The 25643-nt window shown below is 45.2% G+C and overlaps 1 protein-coding gene across 1 annotated transcript in view; it reads right to left on the reverse strand.

The window, feature by feature from the left end:
• The window catches only part of LOC135374001 (uncharacterized), a 218395-nt gene that overhangs the window by 146075 nt on the left and 46677 nt on the right, over positions 1-25643 (reverse strand). The window contains exons 7-9 of the mRNA XM_064607019.1: positions 12227-12351; positions 6774-6894; positions 4256-4389 (exon numbers count right to left, since the gene is read on the reverse strand). Of these exons, the coding sequence (XP_064463089.1) occupies positions 4256-4389; positions 6774-6894; positions 12227-12351 (380 nt within the window). The remainder of the gene's footprint in view (positions 1-4255; positions 4390-6773; positions 6895-12226; positions 12352-25643) is intronic.

A 25643-nucleotide genomic window follows, 5' to 3' on the forward strand; every position in this document is an offset into this window, starting at 1 on the left:
GATTCTATGGTTTCGATGTGGTCGCTGTCACTCCCTCATGTACATTTGATCAATATGTCCCTGAATGATGTTTGTCAATTTCGGTAATGTCTGACGAAAGATATGACACTGCCTTCTGGAGAACGAACGACGACATCCTTCTGGAGGTGTGTGACCACTGCACAGTATCAGATATTCCTGTGAAAGAGATTGTTATTCATGGCTGTTGGGACAGCCGGTCCCAACACGTTTATTGTGTCTGATCAAAGCATAAGAAGTTTTACCCATTTCAGGTTTACGTAATGAGTCTTCCGATTGGTCACCCACACTTCATAGTCGCACAGGGAGAAGCTGCCAGAGTTATGATAACCCCGACATGAAAAACACCAGAATTATTCTGGTGCTTTGTGGTGTTCCTGGACTCTTGTGGTGTTGATAATGTGCACATCAAAAACTGGCTGGTGCGATACGAGACGATTCTGGTGATGTCACGTTCTCCTGATGTGCACACTTACTGGCATGCTATGTTTGATGTCCACATCAGAGTGGCCTGCTGTGACACCAGAGTGCTTCTGGAGCCCTCTTGTATTCTTGGTGTACGAACCAGAGTGACATAGTATTTTAATCTAACCGTTAGCGCCGCAATACCAAGCTCACGTGAAGGTCGACCGTGGCGTGTCAGACGCCGCATATTAGTGCACTAACCAGATAACATCACACCTGCTCTCTTTACAAGTGCGATGTTGTGTGGTGAGTGTGCTAAATGTGGCATGATCGAGCTCACCAACACGTGATGTCGAGCTTCATGCGATTTCTTAGCTGGGCCTGAACTCACGCCATATCAGAAGACTGTCATCGTGAGTTTAAGGACCCAATGCCAAGCTATGCCAGATATACAGGCCATAAGGATGATGGTCCTATTGAAAGAAACAGACTGACCAACCAAACCCCATCGCCACCGTTCAAGGCTCCTACCCTTCGCCTCACAATTTCTCGGCACGGTCGGATAACACCTTGGGAGTAGGGGGCTAGAGTCCGCGCTGGCTCCACTCAACAAGAATCAGCGAACACCAATTGCCTGCTGAACAGGGCTAAAGTAACATGTATATCTCATTACACAGTCTATGCCCCTTTTATACCACGTGTAAGGCACAGATCACCGATGAAAAGGCTCCTATCCTCGCTGATGGTATAGTAGGGACTTGTGTTATGCGTATAGTTTCAGTATTTTATGAACCTTGACTTACAGGACGTCTTGTACCACATAACTTTTTATAGAGACAACATCATCAGAGTTAAACAGAGTTAGTTAATAAATACAGACGCCAATAGCAGCATCTTAATGAGAATGGTGAGTGACTGATGGCAGCACGTTATCTGTACGACATCAACAAATTTAGGCAACATCTCTCGCAAGGTAGCCTCACCAGTGAAGGCGGCGCCACAATTGGCGAAGCCGCAGTATACCACATCACTATCCGTTACCCAACCTATGCTATAGGTACCCTTCCTTGAGATAATGGCCCAATGGCCAATGAATCAAATGCTTTATTGATCGCAGGCCTATACTACTACGAGCTGTAGTGCTGCCTGGAACGTGTTTGGTAGAAACTTTCCCACATATTTTTTACGCGTGGCGTAATGTGCGCACACTTTTTCACTGTGGTTCACACCCATGCTTGGTGACTGTGCCAACATATTTGACGTGAAACATCCTTCGAATCAGACCGACACAGGATAAAAGCTTATCAAAATGAACACGTCTATATAGTCTCGTCTTTGTAAGTCCGGAATTCCGTGACACCGGAGATGCAAGACTAGTGTCGTTCAATTGGATATATAGTCAACTCAGTCGCACGACCATGAGATCACGTCGCAGTAGTACCTGTCTCTTTGTTTAGTGATTGTGGAGATCAATCACCTTAAGTGAGAATGAACTATGGGCAATAGGGACAAGTGGACCTTAGACGATATTTCTTTGCAAAATACTTAAAATACTTAAATGTCAGCCGCAGCCCGAAGAGCGAGCCTCAAACAGAGATGCTGCATATCATTCGAAAGAGAAGCCATGGGCTCTACATCGTATTGAAATGTCCAGCGCCGAGGAAGCGAGACCGTTTCCGGTGTGTCTCGAAGTTGAGGGGACGTGCGCGGAACACGACGCCGCATCCAGCTGTATGGATGGACACCTATATATTGACATTCACTTTCGCTTTCACGTCATTTCACGTTAAACCAACAGCCGTGCACCCAGACACCGTCCCCACCCAATTTATACCCTCTTCTTCACAATGCGGAGTTGTGTCGAGACGTAAATTAGAAAAGTATTACCAACTTCCTGCTGGGAGTCATTGTTGCTATGAAAGTCGGTTTTTGTTAAATTTTCTTGCGAGCTAGATTAGGAAGTCAAACCTGTGAAATACGTTTCAAGACCATAGTTCACATACCACTGCGGTATAAATTCTAGTCTCCCACAGGCATAAAAAATATTTCACCTTTTGTGGAGGTGTACCAAAGACTGCACAAGTTATAGCACAGGCGATTCACACCCTGAGAGGTATAAATATTTCTAACGGCGTCGACAAAGTGCATCAAATGCCAGCACAGCCTCTAAAATTTCTGAGTACCGCTGAACACGAATACCCCATATCCAATGTACCGGTCAAAATGTACATTGTATACTGTATTCAAAATGTATACTCATGTAGAGCATACAAGATAAGGAGTGTCAAGACGATGTACCTACCTTATTTGAGTACCTGATGCATACATATACCAGCTGTAAACCCTATGATCTGTTAGCTATAAGTGCTGTACCTTCGGAGTGGCATACTCTACAGGTACGGTACCTTCAGTGAGGTACCTTACAAGGTTTCGTGCATGCCACTACTGTCCCATGCGTATGATGCCCACTAACGGATAAGATCCACAAAAAAATGAATAACAGCAAAATGAGCGTACACGAAGAACATGCATTGTTCAGATGTGTCCTGTTCGCTCCCAGCCTCGTCTTTGTACTTTTCTTTTCTTTTTCTGCGTGTGACCCACAAGCTCACGGGGGTGGGCAACGTCACCACTACCGCTATTGGGGAAAGTGGGTCCTGGGCCGACTTCGAAGGGAACTCTCCGACATATATGTCACAGCGTCTGAGGGACAACCCACGAAAAACCGGGACAGCACAACTGACACCGGGATTAGAACCCCAGTACCTCACTGCCTGGCGCCACAGGACCACCATACCCAAAGTTGACCAATCGCCGCCGACAGAAACGGCACTGGCGTAGCGCGTACGTAGATACGTACGTTGTCCTTGTTTTGGTTCACTTGCATAGCAAACGTTTGTCAATCTATATAACAAGGTTCGTTCGCTTCTTGGCTGTTTCATAAGGACGATGGATTTCAGTAATGGACGTTTCCCAGAAAACATGCAATGACTTCGTTGAATAATGAAGTTAACATTTTTCGTCCAGTACTTGCATACACTGCCCTACGGGTATCCGCCTGACCGCATAAGTCGCCTACGAAGATGACATCAGTGCTGCTCTCAACGCTTTCCAATAAAATATGTATCGAATAAAACACACCTTGTACATATCAAACAATTCTACTCTTAAAAGGAAATAAAAAACTACTATTGAGAAAGTTCGAGAAAGTACACCATTTGGTTGCAACTATCATAAGTGTAGAGCCGTTGTTTTTCTGTGTTTTTTCGCATGTGCCTTGTTGGCTTTTACGTATACTGACGCATTCAGTTTGTGCAGCATGATCTGACCCAGCAGGGAAGCGTTGCACCTTCCCCCTACATCACGCCTCCCCCCACAGGGAAGCGTCATCTTCTGTTTGGCCTTCTTGTGTCGCTTCTCCAAACACGAGCTGCAACGTTAATCAGGCCCTGCCGATAAGCGTTGCGTGTCGAAGGAGTAATCTCACTCACAAATTTCATGCCACGCCCTCAATTCCCTGCGCTAACGATACGGTTCTTTGAATTTGGTCATTTGTCAGTGCCATCATGTTGAATATATAAATAATTGTGCGATAATGCTGGTCAGACTACCACCTTAGTTGCGATCACCATTACTAATTAATTGAGCATTAAAAGATATAAAAAATGTAGCAATCCTTAAAACGACAACGGAAGACAGCATAGGCTATAACCAGTTAGAACACTCCGCCTGCGATATGGTGACCTTTGCCACCGACGTCATCAGAGCTACTGTTCCCCGAACACATGTAGGATGCATTATGCGCCAGCGCTCTTCCTGTGGTTATACTCACACATCGAGTTCGATGCTGCACATTTGTATCTCATTTCACTCTGCATCTTTGCAACATAATTTTGAAGAAGTTGTTCACCACAACCTTTTGGTTTTAATTGGCCTGGAACACAATTCTTCTTGTAGTCCAACATGCTGCAAAAGATAGCAGACAGATATCTGTTACATGACCCGGACCTTCTCGTGGCTAATAAATTCTACTATTACTATTCGCACTAATTACAAACCAGCTCCTGATTGTAAGACAGACAACACGTGACATTGAAGCACAACCCTGCAGGGAATACAAGACGTGATCACATTGAATTCTTCCCGCAATTTTAATTAGATTCAATGAGAAACAGGACTGCCAATTCGTCCAACGTGTGCAGGACGACTATTTATCATTGACTGAATTGGACGTTTGCAGTGAAGCTGCCTTCGCGAAACTGGGTTCCGCTGCGTTGTGTGGCGAAGACCGCATCCACGGAATAACGAACCGAATGGATGAATTGGTTTAATGGATGCCAATGGGAAAGGCTGATTTGCAATTGATTTAATGAGATCCAACATTTTATGTATCACAGACTCCGCCAATACAAGGAATGAGAAGTCAGTTGGAAGAATTGTTCTAATGGGTATCAATGAGAAACTGTTTTCCAATTGATTTAACGAGATCAACCATGCTGCTGGGCATGTTGGTAATACAATAAGTGAGACGCCAGTTGTTGGAGGAATGGGCGTAATAGTGACCGACAGTACATGCTCATTCTAAAATTAAGTAATGATATGATTAGGAAGAACGCTGTACGTACGTGCAGAAAATGAACTAATTCGAGGAACTGGTCTTATTCGGACAAATGAAATTCCAGAATACGCATTGTATCGAAAAATATGTCACTTAAGGAAATGAAAATTGAATGGAAATCTGTAATTAAAATTATTCCTAACAAATCAAATAGCTGTTGCCCAATGTCGCGGAGGCTGGCCGCTGGCGCCTAGGCCAAGGAGGGCGCGTTGTAACAAGTTTTCAACGCCGCACCACATAGTGATCCGTCCGCCTTGAAAATCGTTGAATTTTTTTGAATATTTCCACAAAAGTACATGTGCCGTGATAACTCTGTATTACTGCTGTTATTTGAAACTATTGTTTTTGCATTCTGTGCAACATTCAACAGGGCTTAAGAGGAAGCGTTTGTGCAAGTCCCCCCCCTCCCCCGCCGTATTATTCATCAGTCTGTTACCAAACGTCGAAGCGTGAGAATGTGCGTGATGGATGTCAAGCAATTGGCGCTTTGGGGGATTTCATTTTCAGGATTTTTTCCGTTTTTAAGGTATATGTAGTCGATGTGTCAGACATTTTCGTTTTTTTTACGTTGTTACCATTGCTTTTAACTTCTGCTCGCAGGCGAATATGAGGCTTGAGAGAACACAGCCAGATGTGCGTTAAGATCGCTATGAACGGCGCTGTGTGCAACGGTATGTAATGTGTTTTGTGCATACTTCATACTGACATGCCCTGTAAACGCGCAGTTGTTTGTTGTATATCCCATTCAAGTAGTTGGTTATATTTAAAATAAAGAAATACATATAGGATGCATGTATGAGCGTGTGCGATTCCTGCGATGGAAATAAAATGGATGCTGCAAGAGGGCTGATGCGAGCGACTCGGGTTGGATGAAACGTAGACATGGTGTTGAAGGACGACAGGACGCTAGGCGGACAACCGCTTTGTCTGCTTCGTGTGTTGCATATTGCGAGTTAATGCACACACTTCCGTCTATACCCGGTGTGTGCCTCATATGGTCGTAGAGTTGCATTGTTGCAAATGCAACCGTGCGACCTGCCGGTTTTGGAAGTTTTTTAAGTCTGGAATCGTTTTGGAAGACGCGAGGAGACATTGCACCCAGGATTGTATTGTCCAACCACCTGTAACTGAGCAACTTTAGGAATTGCATTCGTAAAAACAATGAAAATTAAATACAAAGGGAACGCATGCCATAACAGATTCCGCGCAGAATGTGCGGCCGCCTCAAAAAGCCGCATCCCATGGAGCTTGCCTAACTCCAGCGCTATCCATGGCGCTGCGATCGAGAAAAGCGACTATTCATCCACCCATCCACAAGGCATGAGGAGACTAGCGGATTCTTTCGTCTCCGCAGACGCAACCGTAATGTCTCAGCTGGACCCGACAGCTAGGGCGCTTGGTGAAATGACGCGAAGTATTCGCGTTAATGTTTCTCCAAACCAAAGCCCACAGCGCGTTGTCCTCTCTAGCAGTACACCGTAATTCCTTGGAGTGCTGCCAGTGGCTTATGAGGAACCGTAGGCAGCTTGAAGTATCATTATCGACAGGTGTCTGAACCTAAAACAACAAAGTATTTGCCCTGCACGGGGGGTGTCAAGCATTCTGCAGAGTTCTGCTCCTACATTTGGCCCATATAAGCAAACCATTCAGCAAAATTTAAGATTGTTCACGCATTTTCTTATTTCTCATGATGCCGCAGTAAAACCGCCGACGCACACGACGAAGAGCTTACCAGCACAGTCGTTTGTCGTTGCCGGACATCAGGCCTCTAGAAATGATTCCGTGTTCCTGTTCGTATTTCCTCAAGCACACATCTTCCGCATCTGATATTGCTTTTTGATTGCACGCCAAGCCTGAAAACGAACAGTATGATATATTTGGGTACTCATAATACAAAGCATGAGTCCGCCTTTGATAACTTGCCTATGGAATATCCCCTGTTCCCAGCTTCACTTGTTCCACATAGATATTTCAGTGGTAAAACCCGGTGGCGGATCAAACCCTTTATATTTTACTGCCCTCGTTAATTGCCTGCAGCCTTATCCACAGCGCCACCGAAACGTTAACGAGAAAAATCACGCAATAAGATGACGTTGCATCACGTTGCGTGCACCATTCGGCGTCCTGCTGGGGGTTAGAGTTAGGCGGACGGCGCTGGTTTTTGGGGCAGTCTCCCCACGGCTGTGACACATTGCGACATCGCTTCCGTTGAACGCACCGTTGACATCGTGCAACTCTCACCGAACTTGCCAGTCGGGGCATCCGTGCACAATTGGCATTCGCCGGGCGGTCATGAAAGTGCCGGTAAGTATACCCTCCGAGCATGTTTACGAAATATTAACCATGCTGCCAGCACAAACAGCTCTCGTGGTCGCCTCAGAGGAAGGAAACGAAGCTCTGTACATCTACACCGGTAAATCACCTTTCAGTGATTGTGTTGTTACGTTATGTTGCACTCGTGTTTAGTTTTCCTCCCTGTCAAACTTTTCCTTCTTTCATACTTAACTGGCGACACTCCGTCCTGCAACCACACAGGACAACGACAGAGAACCGCCAACCAGCAATACCGCCAGCCCCTCTCAGACAGGTACAAACGCCGTTTATAGGACCATTTTTTAACGCGCTTATCGCTCGTGTGCAGGATTTGAAGCAGTTTTTTTTTCCCTGTGGTAGACAAAAGGTCTAAGGCCTGGCAATGCATTGGCAAAACATAATTGAAATACAAAGTGGTCTTTTCGGGAAATGGGCGCGTAAAATTCCGTGTTTTTTCTTTAATTATGTCTAAACGTTTGCCTGTTTCAGCGGATACGTGTAGGATACACACGCATGGTGGATAAAATATAATATGAATGATAAAATGAAAGAGCATTAAAATATGGAAACAAATGATACTAAATGTAGCAGTGGGGACACCTACAACCAGCGAAATCACGCGTCGAATTTGGAACAAAATTCCACTAGAGAGCATATTCGCCACTTTCTATATCACAGAGCATTCGACCTGCGCACCAAAATTTGCGATTGTCCTGCTGGCCTGGACGCATACTAAAGGATGCATACTAAAAGAACGCAAGAATTTCTTCTAAAACTGGAGAGATACCGCTTCCAAAGACGGCAAAAAGTGAAACACTCGAATTCGAGGTCGGATTTTCTCGATTTTTTTGCATAAAAGCTATTCGGTAGAAACCGTTCGATTACTGTTTATCATCATGTATGATGAACTTCTAAATAAAAATAAAAATCTGGAGGTCAATGGGACCTGCCTGCATGACCTGACGTGAAATCGGCCTGGGGGAACACTCATCTAAATATTTCGGGGAACGAAATTCGAACGAAATTTCGAATCATTCGTAGCAGCAGGCGTTCATTTTTGACCGCTTCAAACAACGACCTTGTCAGATCGTATCTATGCGACATAATTCATGTCTCAATAACAAATTAGAAACAGAGGCATATTAACACGATAAAAATGACAGCGCTTGTATGTAGAAGATTGTGGACATGTGAACGAAAGAGTGTCACCAATTATTCGAGTAACTGCAGAAATCCTTGAATGTCTGCGCTGGTTTTCTTCACAAACCTGGGCCAGAGAGACTAGATGCAAAACATAGATGCCTCTTATTGGGATCTCGAATAATGTGGAAATCACCTACGAGCTTTCATTTTACTGCAGGATATTTTGGCGATTTAACGGATGTGTCGTTAATATCTTGCCATCCTAACTGTATATTAGCGTTGATAACTGTGCTGTTATTTAATTCTGTTGTTTATGAGGTACTGTGCGATATTATGTACACTGCAGCCCACTAGAGTGAGAATGGACGGGCATCATACCCACATTGGTTTTGCCATGGTAATCCTTGTCCCTCAACTTCAATGAACAAGTCCTTGTATGTTCAAGTGACTCATCCACTACAGTGTCCTACCGGTTCATCAGTAATTTGTGTTCCTGGTGGAGCACTGTTACGTGCTGTAATTTGTCGAATCGGCAAGGCAACAGCATGTTTAGGTAGCTTTTTCAGCTTAATGTGTGTTGCTGTTGTATCTAATTTGCCATCTGGGCAATGCATTTCGATACAAGCATATCAAATGGAACACTGTTATTCTGCATTGCACATGTTTCCACCAAGATCACCTGCAAGAACCGCACGGGCATGTTGTGAAAATGCAACAACCTGCCTCCTCAGAAATACACCAGCAGGCCTCATACATGCCAAAAGTATCGGTGCTGTACATGATCTTTGTGTGCCTTGGGTCAATAAAGATATACCGAATTTGCTTTCCACACAGGTGAGTGAAGTGTGGTGATTGGAGGCATAGCGTTTATTTGAAATAGCGTATGCTGACTGAAGCCAATAGAGGGCTCAGCGCATAACACTGGGGACGTACAGGAGACGTGGCGCATAGAGCACGTGACGTATAACGTGGAGGATTATATAAGCCGTGGCGGTTAACCCCTGTGGCGGATATATCCGGTCATGAAGTAAGAGTTATAAATCTGCAAAATAACGGCGCTTATTTATCCGCCATCGTGTTTAGCGGCGCGGCGCTGAAGCTGCTTAACACAGTTTTTTTTTCACTGTTCTCACGTCTAATAATATTTATGCACGTGCAAAAGAGGAATATGAAATGAAATAAAGTGAAACTTAACTGAGTTAGTCCTTTGTGGAGGAATGCAAGACAGCACAATTGGTCCCAGTCATCATACGAATTTATCCTCTATTTTTAAACATCCGTAAACGATAACACAATTTATAACATAAATTGCTTATAGTATAGTATTATTTATAAAGAATAATTGCCCAATTTTGCGGTGTAAAATGAGAACTGAAACCACGCCACTCTCGTGCGCAAAACCTGCGACGGGTGTTGACACGTCAGAGGGTTACGTGTTTTTTATATCGAATAAGCTGATTGAACTAAAGGCTGATCTGTTGACCTAATATGCCGCTTTCCGGCCCAGCTCCCATGGCATTGTGGGTACTATGTGACTGGGAGGTGAACCGGGTTCGAATCCGAATGCCGGCTGTCCTGTCTGGGTGTTTTCGGCGTGTTTTCCTCAGTCGCTTTAAGACATATGTCGCCACAGTTCCCTGTGAAGTCCGCAAAGGGCGCTCGATCCCCACAGTGATGTTCCCGCCTGAATGTGACTACGATAAGCATCCCATACCTACCACTACCACCACCAGATAAGGTGAACGTCATGTCGTCTCTTCGCTCGAGAAGTGCGTAGTTCCGGTGTCTGCTGATTACGTATCAATATGTGGCGATTTCAACCTCAAAGTAGTGCTTGTTTCAGCTTTTTTGATAAGACAAGGGTCAATAAATAATGATTGCCGTTGATTCCGCTGTCTCGCATTTTCTCGGAAACAGTCAATACCGTACCATATTGACTTCCAGGTAATTCGGACGTCCAGTAGTTACAAGTACTTTTCCGCTGAGTGTCCGTCTGGCTGCAAAAATGGCATTGCTGCTCCCAGTTTCTTTCGTTTTATCTTAGAGCGCCCTGTGGATTGTTTTAGTTATTTATCTATTATTGGTATAGTTCTAGATGAAAATGCGGGTAACAGGTCTTCCAGCGCACGCATTGCGCGGACGGCCTCAACCATGCCTGTGCCAGTCGTCTATTATGCTCGAACATGATGGAAAATAATTGTGACGTAAAGCTCGGAATTATTATTATTATTAGTTTCAAGGGTGTGGTCATTGGCATCGACGTCTAGATCGTGATAATGCTTGAGGTGCAGTGCCTCTTTTCGTTTTTTTTTCGTTGTTGGGATTATGCCTGTGTCCTTTACCTCCCCTGCTTTTCACAATTGTATTCAATTGAAAGGATTGCAGCTCTTCTTGATTTTAGGTTTCTTTACGATACTTTATGATGAAACATCTTTTCTTTTCTTTTTCTGCATATCCCTGTGTGCTAGTGGTAAACCTCCGGTCATGTCTTTCCGGCCCTCCTCGATTTCAGCTACTGTCACAAGTTCATTGAATTCAAAGAAAATCGCGCAATTTTCTTCCAGTCACTCAGAAATGTACGGCTGTATCATTGCACTTGCAACGTTTTGCGAATTGCGTGGCACTATATGACGTGACAGGCAACAAAGTGAACGGCACGGCTGGTTCTAGTTAGATAAGCGAGTAGAAAGTTACCTTCTGCCTTGATTATGCGCACCTGTATGCAGCTTGATTATGTACAGGGCGCTATTTCATTGCTTAGACTTTTGCAACAAGAAAAAGAAAAACTGAGAGAAACAGCGATGATATCTTGCACACATGGTACTTGGTTCTTGGTCCTACATTTTTTGGGCAAAACGCGAGTTGTACGTATCTTCAAACGAACACTTACTTTGAAACAGAAATCGGTAAAACAGCTTTATTTTAGGATGATAAATGGGGAGTATCATCGCGAGGGGCGATACTCTACGCCATTAATGGTGGTGATGTGCGGAACGAAGAAATCGCTAAAGCTTGCTATGCAAATGAGTCGAAACAAAATCCCCAAACCTCTTGAGCACAAAAAGAGCGACGCTTATTCCACGTCAAAGGACCACGTGGTTTCGAGCAATGAGGCTCATCGCAGTACAGGCTGTTCAGATAGATCGGCCCCGTTTCTGGCCCATATAAGCTACCAACAGCCAAGGCCTTCTCGTTTCGGCACTCGAGAACTGCGTATACTTCTAATTTCGAGTCATTTGCACAGAAGACACTTGTCTTGTTGTTCTTTTTTTCCTCATATTCTTATGTGTTTACTGAGGGCTTTTGAGTGGAATAATAGTCCAACATTCTGGGTGTTACGACAGGTTCATTCACGAGTTGTATTTAAGTACTAACTGAGACAACTATTTCATAAAGTGTTGTATCTTACGTAAAGAGTGAAGCTGTGAAGGTAGTGAAAAGTACCTACCTGTCGTTGTTACCAGCAGTGAGTGTTATGTTGTTGAACATAGTGGTATGTATGGCCTTAGGCTGGTCACACCACCAGCTTTATTAAGATAAATATTACAGGATAAAGGAGTTAAAAGTAGACTTCAAATTTTTCGATTATTATTGGGACGATAATGGCAGCAGGGGCAGCAGTGCTTGTGAAATATGGCAACTTTATCGCTAGATTTAGAAACACAATTGTTGACACAAGCCATGTAACATGTTTTATGCCCCTGGCATTCTTTTTTATTTGATACTCACAGACTGGCTTCGATGTTCCACAGTCGGCGTTGATGTCCTTAAAGAACTGGTCAAGAAGAAACGTTTCATCGCATCCTGGTCTTGCGAGTATTTCCGGAACACAAGTCCTGCTGTATTCGATCACACTGGAAGAGATAAGACGTATACCAGAATCTCCGAAGTTTCAGGGACATTCTGACGCCATCTCGTAACATCCCTTGATTGAGTCACGCAGAATAAGCAGCACAGTGAACTGCGCAGGAGAGATGGAACAGTTTTTCCCGGCACTCGAATCGGCAAGCTACGTCGAACGTAAATCGAGATAATTCGGAAACAGTCAATTTGCGTGAGATATAGCATGCCGCCCTTGCTGGCCGACTTTTTCTGACAAAATAATACATACTCCCCTCCCCACCGCTGCCCTGTTCATACAGCGGACCCACATCAGTAGCCGCGTTTATATAAACCACCATATCACCAAGTCGAGGTGAACTGGACCCGACACTGCTTACATGAAGTCGCTCAAATGGGAGCCGGTCGCAGTGAATGCGTTTTCCAGTTTCTTTTTCTGGACCCGCTTGTTCTGGCCTGGATTGACCGTATGGCTGTCTCGGACGCAGCGACAGGATGGACTCGGTCGCACAGTTCGCTCGATCAGAATTCGGACCGAGCGCATCTACATGCACTTCAGTGATTGCGTCGAGCGAGTCAACCCACCCCCGCTGTCGAGTTGACGCTGCTCGACTCTGCGTGGCTTCACCTCGACTCAACATCGTTTACATGAGCGAATTGAACTCGACGCCTCGATCCGCTTATATGAAGTTGCCACTAATCTGTATGCCGCCAATATTGAGGAGAAGCAAGCACAAGGAGCTGCAAGGAGAAAGAGCAAGGAGGAGAAGGAACAGTCTATGAGCTCAGCCTGCAGTATCATTCATCTTGGCCTTTCTGCAAATTGGCATGCAATCACCGAGTACGTTAGCACTCTCGCTAGTCAGCTAGTACGACCCCTTGCCAGAGCGACACCACAAGTTCAGATGTCCTGAGCATATCAAGGAATAGTACACATTGCACAGACCACAGGCTCACTCTTTAAGCCTGTGAACTACTGAGTTCCCGTTCTCACTCACCTGTTTACATATTTGTGTTTCGTGAAAAGTGTGTCAGCACGCGCACATATATGGAATATCCGCTCTCCCGAAATGGAAAACATTTTGTGAGATGTGACGACGTGCAAGTCTTCTTTACTTCTTTAAAAGATACAAGCTAGAGAGTTCAGTGCATCGTATGCTATCGTTTTTACGTACAAAAGGGATACCATCAGTAGTTCTGCGCCAGCGGAAAAGATGAGAGCTTCGCGCACTGAGAAGAACCAACACGCTGCCTGTTACGTCCGCAAGGCAGGTAGCATACGTCAACTGTCTAATTAACTGTCTAGCTAACTGTCATCTCTATTTCCACAAGTAGCGGCGACGAAAAAAACGAACAAGGAAAGGGAGCAATGGGAACATTCATAGGAGAATCGTCGTCAGCTGTACTCTGACCCGAGTTTTCACTCACTGAAGCAGTGCAGAGTGCTACGGATTATCTGTGCGGGTTCACAAACCAGTTTCCAGGTGTGTGCCAACGAAACAACGACAGCGATCCTTATCAGTTTCTATTGGCATGTCTCGGGTACACGCATCAGCGAGCTCACTTCCGCAATCGCCATAGTACAACAATAGACACCCATGTTACCGCAAGTAGTAATGACTGGACACAGACTGCCGCCAACACACAACTTGGTCTAAACACGATTTAATTAGCAGTTAGAGTTAAATGGGACCCCCCAAATTAATCAGCACCCTACAAAGAGTCATCACATTAATTGGGGAGCATCTAACTCGTGTCCAGACCAGCTGTGTGTTGGAGGCAACCTGTGTCCGTAAAAAAGAAAAAATAGATAGAAATAGAGTGGAGAGAAACAATTTATTCGAAAATCAACGATGCCGCGGCGAAGAAACCGCTCTGGAACACACGAGTGACCAGCGACCGCCATGTTGCTGGTCGACGGCTGGTAGTTGCAAAGATTGACGACAATTGGCTACCTAGTTGCAAGGCATCGCGCACCAGATGGAGCCACCATCATAGCTCTATGCGAGAAAGACAGAGAACAAGATACTAGCGGCAGGTAAAATTGCAACACTGCTCAACAAGTCTAGGCATGCCAGAGCGCGTGGGAAAGGTCAAATCACTACTGCTAAACAGCACAGAGAAAACAGTACACATCTGGGAAAAGGTTTAGTGGCAACCGGTTAGGCCTAACCTCAGCGTCAACGCACAACGCTACGAAATTCAACAGGTAACACAAGACGACAACCACAAAATGCTAAGCTCACAACGCTAACAGGTGTGCGTCAACAGGCTTGGTACACTATGGGTCACGGCTAAACAACTCTAAGCATGCGCGTACGGGGAATAAGCCCTATTCGTTACGGCAAACGTGTGAGAAAAGGCTTAACACGAGTGCGGTGACATCAGTCATCTTTTCCCCCGCGGCGATGGTGCATCCGATCCTGACGACAGTCAAGGATCAACTGGCGCAACGCAGGGACGGCGGAGTGACTGACCGCACATCCTCACTCCACGAGAGCCAGTGCGCAAGTGAGTGGAGCGCCTCGCCGCGGCCGCTACGCATGCACTACTTGCATGCTTCTACTTCCACTGCGTGCACGCGCGCTTTAACAACGTACAATAAATCGCAATACGATTTTGTCTTACCCGTAGACGTGAAGCCCGTCGAATTGAACCCTCGGCTCGCACAGGAGCTCGAAGCTTCGCTGGTATCACGCGAAGCAAGTCATGCAGTGAAGCCTCCCAAATTGAGCGAACGCGAAGCCATCTCATTGGAGCACGCCACACCCGTCGCTTTTGGCGACATCACTTCGAATTTGCAAACCATGGTCCTATGTAACACACTGAACAAGTATTTCCAGACGCACAAGCGGTCATAGTGAATCTAGTTCTGATCATCATTCAAATAGAAATACCAATAATAGAAATCCTTCACGGTGACTCCCCGACTGTGTGCCAGCATGCACACAAATGTTTGTGTTTACTAATTGGCTGTTCTTCCGAGAAACTCCAGAAAAACGGGAGATGCTACACCATGAAGGCATTGTTTTATTATTATTTAAAAAATTACGATGGTTTTGCGATCAACATCGTTAATTATTTCAAGTCTCTTCGCATCCTCTATTCCGAGCACAGTAAATTTTTTTTAAAGTGAGAAGTTGTGATTCATTTCATTCGATCCCACAATGAGCGTTTCGGATGACGCGTGCCCTTGAGCCAACCTGTTTCCAGGCACGTGGCACGACATCGATTCTCCGCATTATCTTAGACACAATCGTCCAAAACACAAACAGGTGACGCAGCGTTGATAACGCCAGATTGATTGGGAACTGTTTGGCACACCACAGCGAACACCCCTCCGACTGGAATGGAAATGTCGAAATGCTGTCTCCCTTTATTCCTGCTAAAGGCCGCTAGGGTGGCTCCCCTCTTGCTCCGCCAGTTGAAGCGGACTTCCAGTTAACTCTGCTTTCGAGCTGTACGTCTGCCTCCCAGCTATTTTGCTACACCCCAAGCACTCCTGGATGCGATTAACCAGCGCGTAGGCGAACGCGAGCGCTTCAGCTTCGAAGGAACCGAATAGAATTGTAAAATTCAGCTTTCCGAGGGCACCACCATCTTAAGACTTTCAGCGTACATGGCCGTGCTTTTGTGCTTCGAATCGCGCACAGTGTTCACGGGGGAGGAGGATGCCACAAGGTCTGTCGAGGTACTACTGGAACCCAAGTTTCACGAGCTAATCGTCTAGAAGGATATCGTGGAACCCACGTACGTGGGGAGCGGGAAAAGAATGAAATTAGAGATGCTACCCTTTTATTACGAGAAAGACAAGCACGTCGTCGCCTACAGGTTAGATAACATCCAGTATTTTAACCTGTCTCAATTCGAAATTCCCTCAGTGACGATTGTTCTCGTGGACGAAACGGGAAGACGTTTACCGTTGCGGTCCAAGGGTAGAACCAATTTAACGTTGCATTTCAAATATGTACTGTAATTCCCCCAAAATAATCCTCGTGTACACGGGACCCCTTTTCCAACGAGGGGGCGGTGTGTTGAGCAACATATCCAAGTGTATCGTTCCCATCTGGCAACAAATAAAACCGATCGCCAAGAAAACGTTGAAGCGCTTGGCGCGGAATTTGGCCGACTACGAAGGAATATCACGCGCAGTAAAAAAGATGGCCATAGCAACGGAGAGAGACGTGCTGGACTCCATGGAGGGCTCTGGAAACAACAATGGAAAGAAACGTCGCAAAAGACAACAAAGGGCGCCGACACACGACGCCCCTGCAGATATCTTTGGCTTGCTGTGAGGATCACACATCCGCTGTGCGCCTCGACCATCATAACGTCAAGGAAAAACAAAAAACAGTCGCAACGGTTGCCGCTGTGCTGACGAGTGACGTAATTATATTCGAGCCCCCTTCCATATAATACAGCGTGGAAGATACTTCATACCAACTCTTTTATCCGATCAATGGGGTAAATAATACAGTGATCGAATTTTCTACTCAAAATTTTCAAAGGGCACACTCGGATCTCTACGGAAGTTTCGTGTCTTTGACCGCGCACATTGTTCGCGAGGACAGGGAAGAAATGGACGAGAAAGATGTCATTTTCCCAATAAAGCATCTGTTGAGCGGCATGTTTAAGACGGTCACCGTTTATGCGAACAACAAGCTAGTCAGTTCCAACGAGTTGTACGCCTACAGGAGTATTTTGGACGTCGTGCTTCATTCCACACCCCTGGCTCAAGAGACCGTGCACGCGGCTGGACTCTTTGTCGAGGACGACGAGCATTTAAAAACGATTACGACGTCTCGTCTCGCGGTTCGAAACAACGTTACAAAGCGACGAATGGTGGAAAATACTTTAACCTGGTCGGACAGATCAATACCGACCTGTTTGAACAGCTGCGCCTGATGGCGCCTGCCGTCGAAATTCGCGTCGTTTTCCTGTTAAGCAACAACGAATTTCAACTCATATCGGCCCCCAACGACAAGAAAATGTACAATTATGAGGTGGACATTAAAGAAATGACGTTACACTTGAAAAAGGTGACGCTGGCACCTTTCCTGTTTTTCGAATACGAGCGGCAGCTTCAGACCACGCCAGCCATCTTCGTGTTACGCGGATTGGAAACCAAAGTGCGGAGTTTGAGTGCCGGGAGCTTGGACGCTCACTTTGAAAACGTCTATCCCGAAAGGGTGCCTTCCAAATTATGCATCTTTCTCGGCGACATCCAATCGAACCCCTACAAATTCCGCCATTACGACCTGTCTCATTCGATGCTCTCCGTGGACGGCCAGCAAGTGCGAGCCGAGTACGACTTTAAAGGTCAGCTATGCCGATATCCCAAATATTCCAAACGTTGTGATATTCTGAAAGCCCACATCCAGCTCTCCCCAAAATGCACCTTCATTCTCCCAGTTCGGTACAGTACCATGTCAAAAAAATAGATAATTCATTCCAAAACACACACGGGCGCAGCCATTTTTATGACGTAGATGCACCCGAACAGGCATTCTGACGTGTAGGCGCCTTCGTACTTGTCAGCGGATTCTAGCTGCGGCTTTTCGTGGCTTCACATATCTGTGCTTGAAGATGGCGGACAGCCGGGTTCCGCGATAAGTAAACAGTGCAGCAGCTGCGAACTCATTTGTGAACCAAGCTCTGTGCGATGTTGTGACTGGAATTCGTCGTTTGTGTTTTGTGAGCACGTACAATTTGTATCAAGTCGCGTCCGCGTTATCCCGGCCCTTTACATCACTTGCCCATTACAGGGTCAATCATCTTAGGAAATTGACTGACGTTTCAACAGCCGTTTTAGCAAGAAAATGTCGATAGCGTTTTATTTTTGCAGGAAAAAATCGTGCTATGTGTTTGAGAAACTGCATACTGCTATGGGAGACGTTTTACGTACGATTTACCGTCGACGATGTTATGGAACGACAAGCGACGTAAAACGAAATACAAATCACATTTTAAAGTTTTTGTGGGATTCTGTGCATTTTCCAGAAGCTTTCTTTGAATCACACACTCCCATGTCATGCTGCGTTGTGTGGCACGCTACAAACTACTGCATTTCTTGTGTAACATCTGGATATTGTTTGTAATAAGCATGCACCGTAGCACAAAAACATGGGCATAACATAGATCCTAGAAATCAAATCACTGGGTGCACCTTATCCCTCTGTAGAGTGCTGTTTCAACTCACAACTCAGCCCATGGGGTGTAAAGTGTTAGAGGTAATTTATGTGACTTGCCGTCCTGGGTGACATCACTGGCCAGCCTCGGAATTAATTCTGTACTCAGGAATTATTGCACCAATCACTTTGTATTTAATATTTATCATGTAGGACATGATAAGCAATATGTAAGTTGCAACCCTGTCTGCAGCATTATTGACTGCCTCTTGGCTTTACAGTTAGAGATACATTACCAAACCTATCGCAGAGGGCAGTCTTATAGGGAAGTTATGCGTTAGCATACCCACTGCACATGAAGCACAATTATATATGCTTGGACATCTATCATCTATCTAATCTTCTGAACCATATGCATGGATGCATACGAAATTATTTTTATGCACATGCTATACCTTCCTAGTCCTACATGTGGACATGAATAACAGTGAATATATGTGAAGTGGCAAAAAAGAATTACACAGAAGCAAATTCAAGCACGGACTGCTTGCACATGCAACTGTCTTGGATTTCTCTAACCACTTGTTGTTTAAACGCAGCCTTGATCTCTGTGTTCTGGAAATTTAGGCAGCATCCAGAGTCCCTGCAATGTGTTGCCAAGTTTCCTGAGGGCATCAAAAGTCTGTCCTTGGCTGCCTGTGTTTTGGTATGGCTCTCAGATACAAACTACCCCTTTTCAACACAGTAGGAAACACAGATTTGTAAATAACATCTGTTGATTGCACTGTACATACCCCCATATAAAGGATCATAGTGGATACTACACCTAGCGCAATAATGTCAGGAACACAAGAAAGCTAGATTTGAAACCACTCTCATGTCGTAGTAGTAGTATTTGTGTGAAGCTACGCAATTCCTGTCCTGCAAATAATTTAAACCATAGGTTTTATCTGCCAGCGTGATGACCCCCTGAAAGGGAATTCTCACTTGGCTCGAACTACCGGTCCTGAAACCTATCCCTGACATGTGTAGAATCAGGGAGGAAGACCAAGGGCAGCGGTGGAAAAGACAAACACACACAAGCTATGTTCTCACTGTGTAACAGCTGCTCTAGCTACTAAAATGAACATGTTCCAAATTAATATAACATGGCTTGACACAATACGCCAGCGAAAGCTAAGAAATAAAATTAGTAGTAAAATGTACAATATATAAACACTAGCCACAACATGACAGTTTCCTTCCTGCATTCATGTGCTGCCATTCATCCCACTTAAAGGAAGTACTGAACTATATGATAGCAGATACAAGATAAAAGTAGAGGGAACATAATGTGCAGATTTCGATTCACGCATAATGGCCGCAGCAGTAATGCATGAAGGCCACTGCTAAGTTGTGTTGAGAAACACCACTTTCTGCTTGCCATGTCTAAATGGAACGTACCTGACCTGATCCAAAGTAACTGTTCTGAGAACACACAAAGAGAAAAACAGAACACACACCGCAACATTAACAGATAAGTAAATAAGCTGTGGCGAGCTCCACCCTGGGACAATGTCAACACGTAATTCACGAAAAGTCAATGAGTGTTTGAAATATAACATCCCTGACTGGTAGCAGGACGGTCCACGTTCAATTCCTGGTGCTAGCACTGACTGGCTTTTTCATGTTGAAGTTTCCATGTGCTTGAGAACATGAACCATTCATCAACCACTGTATCCTCTTGAGGTGATGAGGGTTTGTCATACCAAAGACATCCCTTTCTTGGATGTGTCCTTACAGTTGCTCACCACTGCAGAAAAAAAAGAAAAATATTTAATGACAAGAAATGGATAGTCATGTTTACTTGATAATGATTGTGCACAACAGAAAGAAGACTTTCGCACAGAAGGCTGTACTTCTTCAGGTCTAACATCAAGTTACAAAATTCCAGAATATAAAGACATGTTGTAAGGCAGAAAGCAAGTTGAGCGAGGGTTGGTACAAATATACAAATAGCAACACAAACATAGTATAATAAAATAAAAAGAGGGTATGATGCCATCAGTTTCAAACAGACAAGGGATGAGTTGTGTAGCACAATACATGAATGAACACGGTGGCCAGATAAGTATTTGGCACAAAAGGCGTTAACGGGCGAGACATTCAGGGAAGCAGTGCTACAGTGTCTTGTCAACTCATGCCTTGCCGGCTTGAAACTGATGGAGTTGTACCCCCTTTTTATTTTATAATGTATGTTTGTATATTTATTTTTATGTCTCTACCAACCCTCGCTCTCTACCTTACAACATGTTTTATATATTCTGGAATTTTGTAACTTCACGTTAGACATTAACAAGAGCAGCCTTCTGCACGAAATTCTCGTCTCATTAAAATTTAGATGCTCTCAACGGCTTCCTTTCTGTTGTGAATCTGTATCGCAGGATACCTGCACAGTGCTGTTCTATGTACTGTGACTTCGCAGTAAGATTATGGACTTTGGATAAAAAGACTATACAAAGCACTGCTCAGGTATTTTTGCCTATCGAACAGCATGTATGCAGCATGCACACAGTATTTGTGCAGTGGACCCACTAAAATGTAAAGAATGTGGCATTGCCCACAGTAATGCACCAGGTTCAACACAAGTATTGTAGAATCCAGGTATTTTAGCTTACATGCAAATTCAGAACCACTATTCAGTGTGAAGTTGTGACAAATAAATAGTTCTAATTTTCCTAGCTCTCAGAACAGAGACAGTGAATTAATTAGAGTAGACAATGTTAACATGAATTCTGGGCTATTCTCCAATCAAACATTCACAGATAGTAAAAGCACCTTCCTCAATGGACGCTGATGACAGTGAAAATTCTAAACACTTATCAGCTTCTGCGTGTCAGAAAGGACTGTATGTCCAACAGTCGGAATGGCGACCTTTGTTTTCCACCCTGAAAGCACACGTTGTAATGTTGAGGGCAGATTTAAGAGTGGTGTAAAGATGCCTGCATGAGAGCGCCCATGAAAAATGGAACATAGGTGAATACTCAAATTATAACATCACATTGTCATACCTGTTGGTGGCAGCTAGACTGCAACTAACGTGTCAGCAATTTCTCCATGCACCATATGCAAGCCAAATCCTGCTTCATTTCCACCTTCAGCGTGCACCTGTGGTAATTCACAAGTTAGATTATGAATACTGTTGTGTTGTTAATCGTGCCTACATTAGAGTAAGTGCAGTAGGACAGCTGCACAATCGATTCATGAAGCTTGCTATTTTTATATCTGAACCTCGACTTACCTTTCCGCTCTCGTTTTTTGTCTTGATCCTCAGTGGCACGTTCAAAATTTGTGTGTCGGCCATCTTAGACTTTCATCAGAAGATTTCGTGCCGAGATTCCAAACTGCCTCAGCAGTCGCGCGTAGCCTATGACAACATTCGTGGACGAAATCCTTGGAGCGGAACTTAGCAGGCACCGCTGTCAGCCAAGAGCTTCGTACTGCTTGGTCTTTTGGCAGCTTATAGGAGGTGACACTTGAATGCTCCGATGAATTGTTCTAACAGCGTAGCACCGTCGCATTCTCGACAGCTTCGCCGTGGCATATCACGTATCACACCGCTCCAGCCCATAAAAGGCAAGGTCAGAACAAGGAAATGCACTTTCCAAACGACGCTGTGTCAAAAAAACATTCACATGCTTTGTTTCCGGGTTAGCAATAACATAAGAGCTGTTCGCTTATGTATGATTACCATAGTACGATGCACAGAGGACGAAACGAAAGAAGCCAAGCAGCCAAGGCAAGAGTCCATGCCAAAACAAAGATATATAAAACCGAGAGCAGTGATGTCGGTGCGCCCATGCGCGGGGTTTGCCGACGGTCTGAGGGGCGGGCGTGGGAACTAAAAAAATGTTTTCTACGAACGACGAAAAACTACGAAACTACGAAAATTTCTACGAAAAAACTACGAACAGTTGGACCAAGATATTTCGCACACATATTCAGTGTTCGCTAGTGAACACACAGCGCGAGTACTGCTCAGTTCTGCGGCACCTCAAGATCGGCATATCTGACCTTCAAGAACGACCTTGTCCAAATTTGCAATTTTTTGCAAGAACTGAGTGAAAAACATTTCAAGTACAGCTATGACCGGTTCCTTCTCTTCTTCAACTTGGACGTGGACAAGTGTTCTTCTCCTTCACATTTGAACGAGTGGCGAAAAGGATACGTTCGCCTGCAATTACGCTTCGCTAAAGTCCTTCCACACGCGGTCACCGTCCTCTTAATTTCCGAGTGTCCCAAGCTCATGTGCATCGACAAGGACCATACGGTCACCTTCGCATAGAAAAGATTACGAGAGCGACATCTTGGAACTCGTGTCCCTGAACCCCCTCACTTCCTCCATGCTGACAGGCATTTGCGCTTCCAACGAAGCCTTCGTTCTACACAAGCCCGGTTATTTAATCATCAATACGGAAGAGCGAAGAAAGCGCGGCCAGCACTGGGTGCTCTACCTGAAAAACTACGACGGGTCTGCCGTGTTTTTCGACAGTAAAGGACTTCCCCCCATCGAAGCAAACCTTCGAAGGACTTTACTAGTGGATGAGTATAACGACAAGTGTATTCAATCGCCTTTTTCGCCTTACTGCGGGCTTTTTTCTATCTACGTAGCCACGCGCATGTCAAACGCTACAGCTTGAAAAATTGTGAATCCATGTTTTCCTGTAACCTCAAAGAGAATGACGAAACACGAAAACGTCTCCTCGTGGGCGAACTCGTTTCGTAAAATGTTCTGTTTATTTTTTCACGACATACACAAGACACTTGCGAGACAATCTTCCAACGTGCTGACCCGACGCTCGTCGCTGGTCACTGTGACGTTGAAGGATGTGTGGAGAAGCTACTAGCGATGGACGAGAGGTCGGTTGAAACCCGCATTGATGAGACACGGGTCAATTGCCAGTCCTCGTATATACTTTTCCAACAGCTCGAACTTGTAATCTACGAAACGCTACGTAAGGGTATCGTCTTGAGAATCGAGCGAAAATCACCCTCGCAGCCCATCGCCGTGATATAAACGCGTAATCGCAGCAAGTCCCGATACATTCGCGTTTGCACGAAGGTTCCAAACCTGTGCTTGGGCATCATGACTGAGATGGAATGAGAGTATACGCAACCTTTTTTTATTTATCATGAGAGGTTATACATGAATTAGCCTTCAGCTTTGGTTTTGTAGCCGGGAAGAAAGTCGAAATACGGACGAAGGCTCGAGTCAAGCCAATGGCTGGAGTTTCTCGACCAGTGTCCACCACAACAAAAAAAAAACGAAACGGACGACGACGAAACTCTAGATGGGCATGACAATGCAGACGAATTGCTCATGGGGGAAGGGGATCAGCCGTATGCAGGTTTCATTCCTCTGTCTGGTAGGGCTAGAGATGAATCACCAGACGCAAGCCTAGAATTTCGAAACGAAGCAGAGCCTGTGCAGGGTCGTAGAATCGTTGAATTACGAGAACAGGCCGTAGAATCATCCCTCCGTCACGGAGAGACGATTTCTTTCTTTCTTTGTCACAGATGAGGCATTCGACGGAACGGCGACGAGGTACACGCTTCTCTGTTCCCCGCACGACGACAACGTCGGCGATTTGCGACTCGACTGCGATCTACCAAGCATAGCTCCAGTAATCACGCGCGTACTGGAAGTGTATCCCATGCCTTTCAAATATTGTCTGTGCTCGAAAGCGCTCATCGTTAAGGACGGAGGACGGGTTGACTTCTCATGTCCTTCACGTGAACCTTCACATGAGAGTGGTTCATAACCACCAAATCGAAGGCGCGATAAATGCTGCCATCGCGGAGTCCTTGCAATGCGTAGAAAACTATACGAGAGAAGGGTCTGGTTTCACCTCGAACGACGTCCAATGTGTAGACTTAAAACTAACGCGTTTGAGACCGAAGCGGATTGGGTGCACGATCGAGCTTCCAGAAATCTTGAAAAGAAAAAAGAGGACTCTCACAAACGTCAAACTCCCACCGAATCACGAAAACGAGTGTTTCAAGTCTAGCGTGCTGGCACTCTTGCATCCGTTGAGGAACAAACCAAACGATTATGCCAGATACCGCAAATACAAGAATCCGGAGACGCGCATAACGTACTAGTTACCCTGCTTCCCAGTCACTTACGAAGACATTACCCTGTGGGAGAGAAAAAACAAAATCTCCATGTACTACCGGACGGGTTCCCTACACGCTCCATAAAGATAAAGTCCATCTGCTCCAGCTTAGGCAGCATTTCTATGGCATTAAAAAATGTAGCACTTTCATGGGACGAAGTGACTATTTTTATTGCGAGAAATGCACGTCCGGTTACGGGACGAGAGAGGCATTGCAGCAGCACAAACGTCTGTGTCGAGATGTAAACGAAGTGATTCTCGAAATGCCAAAAGTGGGGGAAAGCATCTCCTTCACAAAGATACAGTACATGCATCCCTATCCCTATTTTGCAGTATTAGACACGGAGAGCGTTTTGGAAAAGGATGCACTCGTTAAGGACGCCGTGAGTGTGCAGAGGATGAACTCGTACTGCATCGTTGTAGTGAGAAGTTGCGATGGAAAAATACTAGGCCTCCAACGCGGCAGAAAAATGCTTGCTCGCGCTCGAGGGATTTAGCGATCAAATCGATAGGTTGAACCGCTGTCCTTCGCCGTTGGTCATGAGTATGGAAGACCACTTTCGACACGCGAGCGCAACGCACTTCGAGTTTCGTGGAATCGAATTTAACCGACATACGGAAGATGTCGCACCATGACCACACCCGCTTCGTAGAGCCGGTTCTTCGACGCTGTGTGATACGTGTAAGTTTACGTGTCGGAACACCAAAGAACTCGTTGTGTGCATGCACAACCTGCAGTACGATTTGAGCTCCCTTCTCCGCCACATGCAAGTTCTAAATCTGGGTGAACCGTGGATCTTAGCTTCGAGCTCGGAAAAGATAAGAGGGTCAACATCGACGATCTCCATTTCCGTGATACCACGCAGTTTTTCAACCTGTCCTTGTTGAACCTGGTGGAAACCCTCCTTGCCAGCGGCGCATTACATTGCACCCGTCAAATCCAACAGGATCAACGTGGCTCCAACCAAAGTTAGCTCAAAAGAGGGGTCCCGACGTTTCAGAGCCGAATTGGCTCCTTCTTCA

This window comes from Ornithodoros turicata, unplaced genomic scaffold, assembly GCF_037126465.1.
Source record: "Ornithodoros turicata isolate Travis unplaced genomic scaffold, ASM3712646v1 Chromosome37, whole genome shotgun sequence".
NCBI lineage: Eukaryota > Metazoa > Arthropoda > Arachnida > Ixodida > Argasidae > Ornithodoros > Ornithodoros turicata.